The 16894-nt window shown below is 36.2% G+C and overlaps 1 protein-coding gene across 1 annotated transcript in view; it reads left to right on the plus strand.

The window, feature by feature from the left end:
- Positions 1–16894, plus strand: part of LOC109546873 (hemicentin-1) — a gene marked incomplete at its 5' end in the record, with an annotated part of 214487 nt that overhangs the window by 142481 nt on the left and 55112 nt on the right. The window contains 3 exon segments of the mRNA XM_048669069.1: positions 7209–7475; positions 9190–9300; positions 11274–11468. Of these exon segments, the coding sequence (XP_048525026.1) occupies positions 7209–7475; positions 9190–9300; positions 11274–11468 (573 nt within the window).

A 16894-nucleotide genomic window follows, 5' to 3' on the forward strand; every position in this document is an offset into this window, starting at 1 on the left:
AATGAACATGAAGCAACACAATTATTTTGATTTAGTAAAATTAGCGCGCTTTCTTTAATTTTACGTTTTTTTGTAGATTGTTCTCTTGTTAAAATTGTGGAATTATTCCATTGAATTTAATGACAATTATCAAATGCATGTTGACAAATGTGTGATTTATCATATTCTCTGTTTTTTATGTATGATTGGTGTTCTTTGAGTCTTTTGTGGAGTGTTCTTTAATGGTCTTGAGGTTTCTCCTATATAAAATTTACTGCCTTCGCAAGGAATTTTATAAATTACATTTTTTGTATTTTCAATTATATCATGAGGTTTTGTTGCTGAAATTTTACTTCTAATTGTATTTTCAGTTTTGAAGATAGTCCTTATATTAAATTTTTTACCTACTCGTTTAATTTGATCTGAAAGTCCTGGAATAAATGGAATGAAAAGGTTCGTAATAGGTTTATTTTGATTTTGTTTTGTTCGTGGGAATTCAATTTTTTTTCAATTTCAAAAACTCATCACTACATACCACCCAACCAACCCTGTATTACCGTCAATGTCAAAACCGGTCAAAATTTCGGTACGAAAAAACTGCACGTCCATTCAATGAAACCATTGAAATGAAATGCGGCGTCGCTTGAAATGTTGCTGCAGCATCTGCGCGTCCAAAACCCTGCTGCAGAAGATCAAGCCGAATCCCTGCTGCATGAAATGGATTGCATTCGTCCTTAGTCTGAGTTTTATTGGATACGTGCTGCTCAGGTATCTGGAACCCTGCCAGCCTCTAGTCGATACTCCTTTGATCTATTGAAATGTCGCATCCCTGCAAGTGTCCCAACTGTTCTTCAGGCTGTAACGTCACTGACGAGCAACGATTTCAAGCCCTGTCCGAGATTCTAAACCGGCGAAAACTGTGCCCTTGTAAGCCGCGGCCGAAGATTTTCAAAGAAAAAGGGTACAGATTTGTTGAGTTTAATAACGCCAGCATTCAGGAGTGCACCAGAGATGAGGAATGTGGCTGCGATCTTTGCCCACCGCCCTGTCCAACTATTTCCATCAAGACCTGTTTGAAGAAGAAACAGTCTGGCAGAGCTGTGACGACCATATGTAGCGCCGTTTCCGTCAAAGTTTCCAGTGCTGAACAATCCAAACATACCCTGGCACCATGCAAACAGTCCGTTGAGTTCAAAAGTGCTCCTTGCAGTGCAATTGAACTACTCGAAAAGACTACTGTGAGTTGTCCGGGAAAGAAGAACATGGTCAAACACAAGAAGACTCAAAAGGATGTTAACATCAACCTGCAACTTAATATGCCCAGAGAAACGAAAACCCGATGCAACAAAAGTAGAAGACAATGTAAGTGCAAAGCTACGCCCAAAGGCGCAAAAGAAGCGACCAAACCCAAGCTCTGTTTATGTGGAAAGGAAAATCCGAAGCATCACTGTGAAGCAAGCAAACCGATAATAATTTGCAACCGACCTCCGGAACCGAAAGCCAGGACTTTGCTGCAAAAAGTGAAGAGCATCATTGCCCACGAAAAAATTCGGAAAATTATTCCTGTTGACAAAGCCGGGTGTAAGTGTCCAGCGGAGCACAAAGAAGCACAACCGGAATGTGCATGTTTCCACCAGCCCAAAGAGCAGTCAGCTCTTCTCATTCCTCACAGAGGACACGTAATCACTCAATGTAAAGCGTATTTGCCGCGCAAGCCCAGCTCAACTGATTCGGCAGAAAAAACCTGCAGTTGTGTCAAAAACCCTCACCAACCTTTGCGTCCAAAAGCCAGTGCTGTGACAGACTGTCCTAAGAAGCGTGAAGTCCCACATCGGTGTTTCTGCCACCAGAACGATTCAAAACATGGATCAAACAGCTTCGGCAATCACGAACTTATAATTTGCCCAAAAGCGTACGGTGATATTGAAGAAGAACGGCAAGCACAATGTAAAAGTGAACGCATAATCACTTGTGCATGTCCGAAACGTGACAACAATCACTCCCAATCTAAAAAGTTCATTTCGGGACATAAAGATCATCATTCTGTCACTCACGATCATGATAAGGAAATGCGCAGCAAAGCCAGCGAATTAAAACGCAAGAGAGATACTAAGCGACACAAATGGAAACAAGAACACTCAGCAAATAATGGAGCAAGTGCTTTAGAAAATGTGAATTCAACCACAGGGGACAAACGCAGTGGCTTTAGACCGGGACATAATAAATCTAGATTTATAAGCGAAAATCGGCACAGTATGAACACCAATGGAGATTCTACATCGACAGCCAATAATGTTCATAATGAGGTTACACGAACTTTCACAAATCACCGTAATCAAAAGCATGAAGCTACAAGGAGAGATGAAGATGATTCTGAGTGTGACTACTCAACGTCTTCAGAAGTTTGTTCGCGCAATCAGCCCAAACGGGTGCATGAGAACCACTCGTTAAGCATCATTTACAGTGAGCACGACAAGGAATACGAGTCTCAGGTGATCAAACCTCAAAATATCAGATTCTTCTCTATAGAGTATTTCAACCCTGCAAGGCATCGAATGAATCAATCCAAGTCCAGTCTTTATCATCCGGGATATCCAGAGTCTATCGTTAATTTAGTCAATGAAGATGATCAACGGAAATCGTTGAGAAAGTGCTTTATTAGCGAGTACTTCAAGCCTTTCTATATGTGTGCAGTTATTTGCGTTCCCAGTATCAACTTGACGCTAGTCTACGTTTGTTTATATCAGAAAAATATACATTTTCTTTAATAATGGCGTTGCTCCTTTCTTAAGTAGGTGCAATGTTTTAGCGCACAATAATAAAACAATGAATCTGAAGCAGCAATTTTTCGTTTGGGAAAGAAAATTTGCTTCGAACAGCTTTCGCGTTTTTGTAGGCAAAAATTTCATATTTGAATAAACTGCCATATCGTGTGTTTAACCATGTGTTTTTAAATGCATACACCTTGGGCATGTGCATCTGAAATGTTAAAAAACACCAGTTTGTCTGGTGATTCGTTAAACATCCACAACTTTGCTTATTAATTTATTTCCTAACTCGGAAAACCATGCAAATTTTTATTTTTATAGCAAGTCGCTTTCATTCGCATTGCACTCAAACATTGATAAACCTATTCATCTGATATTCAACCAAAAATTAATCATAATATTTGGGCATTTACGGTTAACGCAAACTAACCAGTTTTCCTTTGAGTTGCCATATACACATGTAAATATTCATGACAAATGTTTCGATAAACGTTTGCTCTGTGCTTAAATTCGGATAAACACAATATATTACGCTGATAGGTACTCCGAGGGTCATGTATTATTTGTCATCGAATTAGCTATTAATATGACATTAATACCCGTTATTCCCTAATCCAATAATAACATAATCAATATTAAATGAGCATAATTTTCGATTCGAAAGCGTACGTACAGTCAATGAAAGTTAATGGCTTTGCGGTATAAATCTACGATTTGTAATTTCGGGGGAAATATCGAATTGTACCTTTGAACTTTGAGTAGGTGGAAATATTACCCAATTACATCCATGTAAATGGTTGCCAATCGGGAATATCTTGGGAATAAATGGAGTTCCTTAGTGGAAACACATTGGGTCAAATTCATATTGAAACGGCGAATTTAGTTATATTTACATTTTAAGAAATAGCTCCTCGTAATAAATCTGCTGAGATTTCGAAATACCTGCATTTACAAAGCAGATCAGGAATCGACTGGTGAGCAGAACCATTCTACGAATTTATATTGATGATTTTTTAATAAAAGTTCACATATATAAAACACACAGTACAATAGATAAATCCAATTTATAGGCAATATGGACAGCTTTAGGAAACCAACAAAAAATGTGATTTAATTGAAATTTTGTTCAAATAATGACAGAAGCCGCTCTATTAGTAGCTTCAAATCTGCAGCCAACATCAGAATCCGGAATTGTTAACTTTAAGCCTAGAGAATTCAGAAACAAGGTGCTCCTACCTATACACGCTTTGGAAATTAAATAATATAAAATATATAGAGAATACAAAAAAGCTAAATGATCAATTTCCAATCACGGTAATTTTGTACACTTACATATAAGAACGTCTGTATTATTTTAAATAAAAAATCAGAAGACATAAGGGCAGAAAAAGTAAAAATTTGATGAAACCAAATGGGAAAAACCATTGGCAGATAAATTATTTAAGCGCCGGCTCGATCTTCTTCGGCACAACTCGTTCAAATGCTTGATCTTTTTTATTCTTGAAAACTTGTTTCTTTAGTAAAAATAGTAGAGTTTCACTTATGAATTGCTATTAACGCCCTCATTATGGGTAAAAGTTTTCGAAGCATTTTCAGTTATTCCTGTTTCAGTTGTTGTTCAGAAAATGTATATATTTTTTTATGAAGACAACAATTTCGACGGTTATATCCGAACACGAAATCATGCACGATAGTGCAAGCTTCAAGGTTCGCCAACTTCGGGCACCCCCAGGACCGGTTTCGATCCTATTATCTCTCATCAGCTGGGTTTAGCCCGAAATTAGCGCAAAGAGATGGAACCAATGCAAACGCAAAAGTTCCATCTCTTTGCGCTAATTTCGGGCTAAACCCAGCTGATGAGAGATAATAGGCTCGAAACCGGTCCTGGGGGTGCCCGCGGTTGGCAACCCTCGAAGCTTGCACTATTTTACATATTTTTTTATATAAATGAACGGAGACTAGAATCAATATATTGCTTCTTGCAAATTAGAAACACCCTACGAAGGGCAGGAGACATTTTAAATCACTCTGTAGGTATATCGAAGGCGGCCAACATTATTGCAAGTGAACCGATGTCGTTCTGCATAAAATAATTATAATTTCTAATTGCTTGGTAGGAAGTTCTTTTTAAAACCGGCTCACAACAATCAAATCGCAGTGTTAATTAGAAAATTAAAAAGGTTTTTCTTGCAAAAAGAGAAAACCCAAATTACAAAAGCAACACTTGGTGCAACCTGCAATTTCATTTCAAACATGCTCCCTGACTGAAACTAGCGGAATGTTCCCAACTAGGGGTCTAACTTTTATAATTTATTTCTCAATTACTTAAATTTGCTGCTGGGTTTTAAATTTGCGACTGGGATTCTCTGTCCTTCCGCCAAGTTAAAGAGATCTGCTCGCTAGATTTACGACATTCCGTTATAGTTGGCTTCACTTTATGTTTTTTCCATTTAAATTTCGACTGCCAGCAGTAAACTTGAGATTTGGCAATGTCTTCTAATTTTGTTTTATTCGCAGTATAACCGAGCGGACAGGGAGCGAAATTGAAATATTACGAAAACTGCAAGATGCGGTTATTTAGGTCGATTACCACATATAAACGGGAAATCGTTCTACTAAAAAAATATCTGAATAAATTGCGAATTACGTTTAAGAGACCCATTTTGTGGACATCGTGACATCGTCCAGGACCAATCCATTAAGAATTACAGAAGTCGGAAACTATTATATATGAACTGTTAACTACCTAAACTTACCCAAACTAATTAAACTGCAAGTAGTAAAGTTCGTAGACTGAGCACTTCCGAACATCTTGCAACGGTCTTTCCGGTATTGTGAATTTCAAACAATAGAAATGGTTTTGCAATTTCAACTTCGACTTAATCGTTGTAAGATTGAAATGGATAAACACGGGACTGTGATGGTTTATTTAACTTGAGGTCTGCAAAATGAGGATTGCTGGTGTTAGATTTTGAACTCTTTCTTGACACAAGTTTCAGCTTTCCGTTAAACGTTAATGAGAATTTAGATTATCTGCAATAATTTATCTATAAAGCATTCTAGAGGGAGTCTGAAGACATGGTTTCATTCCGCAACTACGAAAATAGTGAATTTTCCATTTGGATCGCCAATATCGTTTTTACAATTTGCGCACGAACGTGTGTATAAGTTAAAATTGTAAATTTATTGCAAAGCAAATGTGATTGTCAATGTAATTTTTTTTCAGCCTTTCCAAATATCAGCATTAATTAAAGATAAGAATGTGTTACGTAGAGCAGGCCAATTTAAACAAATTTAAAAAAATTTTAAACCCATTTGGGAATTTTGTGTCCTCGACCTCCAGCATCGAATTATCCAATGCGATCCCATCGGCTTTCAGAATACGTACGTCTTAATTCACCTCATCAAATATTGAGCAATCCATCTTCAGGAGATCGATTTCGAGATTACGGGATCATGTAAGGAGGGCTTGTTTAGCAGTTTCGAGTATGTTTTCCACATAATGGACCGGCACTGTGGTTTCCATCGGAAGTCGCTCGAAACTCGGCTTAATGGAAAAACCGAAAGATCATTTGAATTAATTTTAATGATTTCGGTATTGGTTACAACTCAGAGGACGGATTCCTCTAATTATGATTCATGAAATAATCAATGTAAATATTAATGGCTTCAATGCCTTGAAATCGTTCTGAAGAACAATTTATTCGAAATTGAAACTGCGTTGAGCGGTTGCATTAAATTTGCTTGCCATTAAATTAAACAATCTCCGATTCAAAGAAGATTTTCATTTATTTACTGTAGGCTTTCTTAGTGCCATTATTATCGAATAAAATTCAGGTGGCATGAATGTGGGAATCCAACACACATCTGGAAAGTAGGAGTAGGATTGAAACCGATTTAGAGGACTCTTCTGTTCTCAACTATTCCGCTCTCAGAGCGTTAAAAAGTTTACGGCTGCTAATTTTCGATCGGTATTCTGTAACTCTCTTGTCCTTTAAAAAATCTAATCTAATTCCATGATAAAAATCGCCCAACCGCTTATTATTAACGGTATCCTAAGAAAAGAACAAGACCTTAATTTCCATGCACCAAAATTGAAGTTTCCTTCAAGAAACCCCTTTTAAAGCTTTGTTGTTCTGGATAATCGCGACATTTTATTTATTTTTCTATCTACTTATTTCAATGTGCAAAGAAGAAGTCAAGTCAGAAATAGTACAACAAGGTATCACTGGTGAGACAGTAACCAGAAGGTATTCCGTCGGTGAGGCGAGCTGATTTTAGGATAGATTTCGATGTTGTCCGACTCTCAAAAACTTTTCCGGGATCCGATCGTTTAACGGAACGCTAAAGTACCTGTATAAGGGAACCAAAAAGACAGCGAAATTTTTTTTAATCACAGAATATACATTAAAATTGCTTATTTTTGTGCAATTCCCTATTAATTATTGTTTTGGTTTTCAGATACTCCCTCATTCGCCATATCCCGTGAACCGGGTTTCGGCTTCCCAATTCGGGAAGGAATGCCGGTTTCCCTAAAATGCGATGTGGATTCGAACCCAAAAGCGAAACCAATTTGGCAAAAAGACGATGGCGATCCACCGGTGATGCAAAACCCGAACGGATTCCTCAACTTCAGCGAAATTCGAAGAGAACATAGTGGATGGTACAAGTGTATCGCTCGCCATATGTTGGGCAGGTTCAGCAGCATTGGGTACTTTCTTAATGTCCGTAAGTATTTTTATGCCCATATTTCGAACTACCAGACTGGGGGAAAATAGTAAAAAGTATCAAGAAATATTTGTGTTTTTTTTTTTCGTTACGGACTATAATTTTCTGCTCTGACTACTTGCCTTGAAACCTCGTTAGATTTATATTTAGTTCCGAGTTTTTGTATCTAATTACGAGCAAAAAGTATGAGGTTTATTCAGCAAGGAAAAAAAACAAAAATAAACTATTGTTCTCAGAATTCTGCTTTCGAATATGCTGAAAACAAGCAAAACAATGAAGATGAAACCAAAAAGTATCCGTTGAAATCGAACCACATTGAAACGTGCAACTTGAATAAAATTTGTCTTTATAGAAACGATTTCAGTTCATTTTAGTAACTGATTAAGCTCCAACTCCAAGCACTAGCATTAATTTCAAGCGGTAATTGGAAGTGCTTCTGTGCTAAAATGACATATAAATAGTTCAAATATTTAATTTCTGCTAAAATATCAGGTGAAATGCGTTCAAACTCCTCCTTCTCTGCCATGAACCATAGAATGTGAAATATCTCTCTATATGATGCTTGACGCATACAAATAAACGACGAAATGTTCCAATGTAATGTTCAATAAACATTTTTACGGAGGTGTAAATTTAAATGAAAATTTCATTTGAGGTACGACTGCAGTTCTGAGGCAGTAAAACAGTTTTATTCGTTGTGCAATAAAACAGTAATGTTAGTAGCATAAACTGCAGAAAGGGGCCAATGCGGAAGGAGCGTTATCAAGTGTTATTGCATTTTTGTCTGCGGTAGCACAAAATACGGCCCATTATGCACAAGGTGCTCGGATACTTTCTTCGGTTGTGTTGCTTTTATTGGCTGAGAGCGAGAAATAACCGAGAATGTGCTTGTTCAAATCGATTGATAACAATCATTCATATTGGGTAATAAATGCGCTCTAATATCCAAAGTATGGTCTTTCATTTATACCAATAACAGCGTCGGAAGGATGCAATAACGGAATTGAAAGCATGTTGATGGGTTAGGATTTATTGCTGGACGAAACTGATGTTGATTTGTTGGTGGCCTAAAAAGTTTTCAGCTGCATCTGATTCATAATGGTGCATTTGCACTAGTGGTTTTAGGGGTCTAACTCATTATAATGAGAAAGAAAGTTTGAGAAGCACAATTATTTCTCTTATTTTACGTTACCAGTCAGCTGCAGGTCCTCACGAAAATTTAAAAAAATGATAAATTATAAATAAAAACTTCTATTTTTTCTAAATTATTACTAAATTACGAGTATCTTTTTGCTTTCTTCTATTAAGCCATACCTTTGGCAGGAGCAAAGATATAGGCGCTTGAATTCGCTAATTAAGTTCGGATTGATGACCAAAAAGTGCACTTAAGTGGGAAATGCCTTAGTTCGAGACAGTTATCAAATTCAGCGGTAATTAACCAAAATGCTGTTAAGAACTAAAAATCGCAAATTGAATAAAAAGTCTCCATAAAGTGCAGTTTCAGTTGCAAAATCGTTCTTTTTATTAAGCCACGCCCCTAGGTGGAGCGGAAATATACGTGGCTTAAATTGCCACTCAATTTCAGATTCAACTCCAAAATCCAAACTAAAATGAAAAATACTTTAAGTAGTCAGGCAACAATAGTCTCAAGTTGAATTTCAAGATTCTATTTTTGACGGTTTCGCTTTTCTTAAGCTAATTTGCACACTTTCAGATGATGTGGAAGTGACCCAAGAACCGGATTTCGATGTTGGGGAACTCAGCTCAACTGGTCGACAAGTGGAGGTTTCTTTAGGTGGTGCAGTTCAATTAGCTTGTCCTCCGGGTGAGTCTCTTAATATTTTGTAAAAATTGATCTCATAGGTTTATTGGGGTTACGCGATCTAGTTTAAGGGAACTGGGGTTTGATTAAATTTCGACTCAAGAGATAAAAAAATCACAACAAACTAGTCAATCTAAAGTGATCATGTAAGGGTTCCTGACTGAATTTCTAATTTTAACATAAACAAAGTTCCTGGGTTTCAGTCATTTATTTAGAATATGACAATTTAGTCATTAGAACGTTTCGGTGGTTTTCCACCATCATCAGTTTGTTCGTGTAGGCAGTTGTTGCTGCGCAAGTTTTGGGATTCACTCCAGAGTACCAAAATAATAAATGACTGCAACCCAGGCACATTGTTTATGTTACAATCTACAATACGAAATAAAAAGTGTATACCTTCAGAAAGTGTCAACACTGAGCGAGCCTCTCTCATTTTGTCATTCGAAATATTTCAACTCCAATGCACTTAGCTTTTTCCTGAGTTTCACTGTGCACTAAAAATGCATTCTGAGAATGGAAGTTGCACCGTTTTGCATCACAAATAGACCCCGGTTAGAAAAACGTCCGGTCTGCCTCAAAATATTGCGATGCAAAGGAGGCTTATTTATGCTTGCCGAGTGCAGCGAAACTTCTGCCCCGCTTTATGGTCGTCGATAAACTTTATTTCGTATTGAAATCGGATCGACAACAAAACCCCGATATTTCGAAATTATCTTCGCAAACGAACTCGAAAAATCGGCAACTTGCCATTCGGGAAAGCTTTCCGCTTACGATGATGATTTTTGTGCATTTGAATAGGGGGTTTGCAAACTTCGGGAAGAAATAGATTTCGATTGAACGTGCGGTTGAGTTCATGCACGTAATTGAAACGTTTGCCGGACAAACATATTAATGCGTTATTAAGATTAGTGCGATTGGAACGCTTCGCATCAATCATTTCGCGCTCAACTGCTCAAAATCGAGCAACTGAACGCGGTTATTCCCAGCTTATTCGCTTACAAAGTAAAATTATTTCACGTCAAATTTGCCTCTCCGTTATTTGTTTATCAATCTAAATTAGCCATGTAGGACGCCCGAAGTTTACCCGCAAATTGCTAACTGAATTTCGGAAATATAACGTCAGAATTTACCTGAAGGATGGATGGTGCCAAGTGGTAAATGACACGGTGAAATATGGACGCTGTGCGGGCTAATATAAAAATGGTTAAAACCGATGGCTGGTTCAAAGGTAGACATTAACCAAATAACGATTAGCTACCAGAAATATCTACTATATAGTTTTCATTAATTTAGCCTTCCTGGGCGAAGTATAATGCTTGAATTCTACACTATCCAGAATCGCAAATACTAATATTACGTTACCCTATGAACGTCAAAGTCGAAAATACAGAGTTAATCTGATGCACAGGGACCTCATCCAATTAATTCCAGCAATAAATAGAACAATGGAAAATAAAATTTCCAATAAAGAAGTGAATGCAGGAGCTGCTGGAAATTAATTTTCCATAATTACGATGCGCCCTCCTTAATTGGCGGTAATTAGGGAAAGTTCGCGCAGGAAAAAGTTCAATTAATAGCAATTAGTTCTCACTAGTAGGAAGGGCATTTCCATAATGTACTGCAAGGCAGGCTTTTCTAATTATAGACAATTCGCACTGGTGGAAGAATTAATGGTGATGCCTTATTTTGCATATTGCTGACCCAATTTTTAATTGGAAAATCTATTTTTGGCCCAAGATTGAAAATTAATGTGTCCTAAGAAGGGACTAGGAAATCATATTTAGGAGAACAAACATGACTGCATAAAATAGACCCAATTCACGAAACGTATACAAAAATCGATTTATGTATTCATATTTTTTCCAAACAGTAACTATCTACAAATGAAATTTTGAAATCCGTATCCCTACAAGCAAACCAAAATTATCAAATAATTTTTTTTCTCCCCGGTTTTCATGAATCTTAATCTCCAACAGGTATTAGTGGCTGCTGGGCGAGAGTGGAATCAGGGACTGGTCGTTTGGATCCAATTGGCGCCTATCAAGAGCTGAGATTGGACAACGTAATCTATCAAGAAGGAGGAGAATACAGATGTGTGGCTCCATCCAAAGAGAACACCAAACGAGTTGAAGCTATTCGACATGCTTTATCGGTCGACGTTATTGTAACAGGTAAGACTTAAAACCATTTGAACAAAACAGCACAAGAAAAATTATTTATGTATGGGAGATTTAAAGTTACTGAAAATAACCGAATGAATGTTAAATAAAGCAATTTGTCGAAGAATACTTGTGTGTTAGTGCATGTTTTGAGTTAATTCGTCAAAAAACATTCCACATGGAATTGTTGCAAGTATAAAAACCGTTATCTTTTTGTTGGGAAAAATACTCCTTTTTGGAAAATTTTACTCATAAGGATCATTTCGATGGAGCTGGTCGAGGACTACCTATTGGCCTAAAAATGCCGGTTTTTTCTTTAAAAACTTCCAGGTTTTAGTTATTTAATATTGATCCCTAAAGCAATGAATTCCGTATGAAGGCTTGCGTAGCCGGCCGAGCTATAAATTGAATAGTTTTTCAGGCTTAGAAGACGTCTACCATAGACATTGTTTCCCCACGTTTCGTGCACATATCAAATGATTTAAAGTATGGGTTTAAATTGCCTTTCGATGACTAGTTCATCAACTTTTTTCTTTTCTGTCCACGGCTTATGAAACACTTTTTATCCGATGCTAAGACGATGAGTAATCTATCTTTTTTGTTGTATTGGCTCAACGACGACTACCAAAAATCGCTCTTTCTTCGGCTTCTAACAACTCCTGAACACCTTAAACTGTTAAAGTTGCTAGTCTTGATGTCTTGAGAGTTGGTTGGAAAACGTTTTATATCGAATAAATGCTTTTTTAATAAACGAATCTTGAAATAGTAAAAAATATGAATCGAAAATAGAAACCGATTTGAGTGCGACAAACATTTGCAACGGATTATTTATTGTTAAATAATGTTTCAGTGCACAAAATGTCTTTTGCCGCTATAACTATTGTTTTGGAAACATTTGAACTTATAAATGATTGAAACTTGTATACCGCTAGTAAGAAACATTTCCTACGGACAAAATGGGGAATTTCTTCCTATTGCTTTCTTAGTTTAAATCAACTCTTTTTATTTGGTAAAGCATAAACCAGGTTTTATAATTGTTTTATGTTTTCCTACAAATATTTTGTAGAACTAAGAATGCGAGTATTTCACTTTAGGATTCCTATAGCTTCAACCTTCTCCACCGTATAGCCTTCCTCATAGGATAAGCTCTAATCCAATAATACAGAGCATATGATGGATCTTCGCATTGAAAGGCTCTTAGACTATTACTTTAGAGATGGTAAATACGCGATGTTCACATGAATGATATGTGCATAAATCAACCATTATTACTAAGATATAATTTGAATTTTCAGTTTTACTGTCTCTAACTGTCTAATTAACATCTATGGAACACACATTGCGTTCAAATTGTGAAGGCAATAAAAATCGACTGTATATGCGACTTTGAATAAAAAATGCATTTTGAAACTTAGCAAAATACTAACAAAATCGAATAGCTGAAAATCTAGCCGTAAACTCGAGAACTAACTAGATAAAAGCTCCCTATCACAATAGAGCCCGCGTTTTTAGTATTATAATTCAATAACATATTGGACATAGAGTTTTATTTGTGTCCAGCTAGACTTCGCCTTTTTGTAAAAAAATTGTCTTTTTTTACAAATAAGTACTATGTTTATTTATTTATTTATTTATATTCCCAGCTTAATTTAAGATGCGGGGATAAATAGAAGAAACAATCTACTCTGACTTATTTCGCAAGTCCAAAGAAACATTTTAATTCAATTATACTGCTTAATAAACAAATTAAACGCGACCAAACTTATATTTTCTGCTAAATATTATCCCATTAAATCGCTTTTGAGAAACACGTACAAAGAGCCAAATCCCCGGGAAAATAATGCGACAAAAACGACCAAATCGCTTTCAAGTTTAAATACTTCTTCAGGTAGAACTTAATGTAAAACGAAACAAGTTTCTGCGTATAATTTAATACCGTACTTGCAAATTTTCGAGAGCAGTTTCCGTTGAAACTGCCACGAATTTGGTAGGCAGTTCGGAAGCAAGTTAATAGTGCTTGACTCAACTTGATACTAATAATATACTGCAGTGGTAAGTTACTTCGAGGATTTGTGTAATGAAGTTGTCAATTAAAAATTTTATTTTAGTTTCCACTCCAAAAGGAACTTTCATTTAAGTTCGTTCTCACTTTTTACTTACCGAGAATAGGAGCATTTGAAACGTTTTCTTATAGCTTCATTCCAATTGGTCCTTGCTCTGATCTCCAATTAATATTTACATGTTATTTAATAGATTTAACTCAACATTTCACTTCACCGGCAGCGCTATTTGTCTCCGATTAACATTTAATTAATTTCCCTTCAAAGTTGAGTATTTGGGGTGGCACTTGTTTCGAAACTTGGCCGGGTGCCGATGCCCTTCGGGCATTAGGAAATGAAGTCTGTCATTCTATCAAGGTACTTGTCCATAATTGGATTTATTAGTCCTTCAAATTGCCTTTCCTTTCGCGCTAATTTAATTCGCCTTTAATCAAAATATAGCCAATCAATTCCTGTATTACGGCAATAATTGGTTTCGAAGGATCCGAATCTATCAGCCAAAGGTTCGTTTAGACATTTATCACATGCAAGTACGTAATTTTGGTTAATAACAGCTCTATTCAATGCAATCAAGTATCCAAATTAGAGGGCTTCGTTTTGACAAAATCAAGCAAAATTTTAGTTTTGAGGGGTTGATTGATCAGGCTTTAATTATATATTAATTCTTAAATAATCACAACTTCACTTCGTCCATTAAAATACCTAACAGTAATTTGAAATGTCAACTGATCCCACAATGAATAAGTGAAAAATATGGTTTAAAAAGTAGGTACGTAGAAACATCGCATTGACTTTCCCTTTTCCCATCTTCCACTCAATTGAAATAAAAAACGCTATGCCGAACCCGGAGATTTTTAATTATTTACAGTTTCAATTCCTACCAAACATCACTTTCGAGTGGTTTTTCTTTTACATTTTATATTCGATTATCCATCACCAAAGGCCTTATAAATAAATTACGGCAGAGATATTCTCGGCGTAATATTACGTTTCAACTTTAGCCCTTCGGGGCTTTCGTGGCGGACCCTTTCGGCTCAAAATTAAATGGAATCCTTAATCTAACGAAAAAAAAACGCTTAAAAGAAGGGATAATGTCTTCATTATTATTTTCCCGCTCTGGTACTGTAGGTTGCACTTAATTTGCTTCCGCCCCAAAAGACCCCTTAAGATCACAATGAAAATATTGAATCTATAACTAAGGTAATCAGTTCTTTATAAGAAAATTGTATTTTTGTGGCCGACTAGCTTTTAGTTGCTCTTCTGAGATTCAATCAATATTGATCACAATCGTTTATTTACGATATACACATTTTGATCACCATTCATGCATGGCAATATTGCGTTAAAAATAAAAAGCACTTCACATTTTGATATAATCATTCATATAAATATGTGTTCCTTTATTTGGCATGTTGAATAATGATTGTTAAAATTCCGAATCCTATATTCGGATTTAGCCATTTACACTCGGAATAAGTTCTAAACCACTTTGCAGCAACGATATAAGCTGCGAATATTTGAGCATCGCATTCGATTTAAATGCAAATATTGCCGTTACAAAATAAAAAGCCGATATAAATTTTGAATACGAAAGTTTTCTTTTTCTGTCAGCTCTTCCGACATACGATTTGCTTAGTTGGATTTCACAAGATTCGAGCAGATGCATGGATTTATTTATTGATTTTTGCGTTATTATAAAAAGTGCATGTTTCGTGTAACAATACTTTTAGAAAGTTAAATATCGGCAACTTAATATTTGTAGAAAAGAAACTAGTTTGAAATTCAGCTCCTGTAAAATTGCGAAAGTTGAAGTTAATGGAAGAACATCAGAATGTCAATAGGCAATCAATTGGATGAATATCTATGTAATGAGCAAAGGCTGACGAAGAAGAATTTTAAGAAAATTATTTCAACTTGATTTTTCTCATATTAGCAATGCCGCAAACCGTATTCGGATGCATATCTACTACTGCCATCTCAAATGGATTTTTCTCAAGAGATAGTAAATAATAAAACTGATTATGTTGAAAATCAATACCTAGAAGGCACCGGGGTTTAACCTAATTACAGCTAACTAAGCAGAGAACTATCTTAACATAATGGAAACACAAAGGTGAATGAAGAAGGTCTTTAATATCAATTGTAACTAGTTGGAACAGGTTTTCGAGTAGGACGACTGCGATGTTTCAAATGTTTTCTCGCCAGAAGAGATCCAGAATCTCCGAGGAAATTGGAAAAAAGTGAATTTTTCGACATCAAAAGGTCCAAATTATGTATAAGACGCGTTATTGAATCAGACTATTATTTTGCTGCTGATGAGTTTCGTTAAAAGTGCCCGATTAAGAAAAACCTGCGTGAAAACTTATATTTTAACTATATACCGTCAAAATTTCAAACTTCACTCATCGTTTTTTTCGCGATTGTCCAAATTTTTCGCATGGTTTCAAGGAACTATTGGGGTACACTTTCGCTTTAAGTTTTTCAAAACCAAGTCAGCCAGCGCTGTCCAAAGCGAAACTTATTTGAAATCACCGAAGCAAAGAGAGAGAATCTATAAAACTTCAGTTGCTTGTCGAAAAACTAAACTCAGTTCAAGCGAGAAGATTTATAGATTAGACTTCATTTTTACCAGCTTTCTGCAAGCTGGCGCCCCATCCTCTATTTTCTACCCATAAAAGCTCAAAAATTTCACTATGCTTTCACAAACTACTGCACAGAACGCACGACACAAAGGCTTGTCGACCGATTTTGTCCACTATCGGTAGCAAACTGAATATTTATACACCTTTTCGAAAAAAATACACTGAACTACAGAATAAACATGAATATTTGATCATTTGCATATTTGCCCTTTCGATGATTCATTGCTCTGCTCTTGCTTGGCAGTTCGATTCCAGTTTGTTTATTGATGACATTTTTGTAGACAGTGCCTGTTCGCATTGCAATATTTCCAAAGGTAAATTTCACGTTTCAACTTAACGAAAGTCAACAACAACTAAAGGAAAAACGCTCCAACCGCCGATATTTCACTGATTTAATTTCAAATTTAGAGCTATTTGAATATATAGAATATTTGTCTGAATTTCACTCAGCTCCAGGGATTAATGCAAAACGCCAAAACTGAAATTAATAATCGAATCAATTTTGTTTTACTAAAAATGTTGACTAAAGAAAAAAACCGAGGAGAAATAACGTCAAAAATGAAATGTTCCTCAATGTCCGAGCGATGATCAAAACCAACTAAATTTCAAGGAATTGAAAATGTCCTTTAAATGTTTTGATTTCAAGAATTCGTCCGCCACAAGAGCAATTCGAGGTGTGGCGCAGCGAGGCGCAATAACTCACCAACTCACAGAACGGTATCTCAACTGAAAAGCG

The sequence above is a fragment of the Dendroctonus ponderosae genome, unplaced genomic scaffold, assembly GCF_020466585.1.
Source record: "Dendroctonus ponderosae isolate FM_Combo_2020 unplaced genomic scaffold, Dpon_F_20191213v2 Dpon_F_20191213_8, whole genome shotgun sequence".
In the NCBI taxonomy this organism is placed as follows: domain Eukaryota; kingdom Metazoa; phylum Arthropoda; class Insecta; order Coleoptera; family Curculionidae; genus Dendroctonus; species Dendroctonus ponderosae.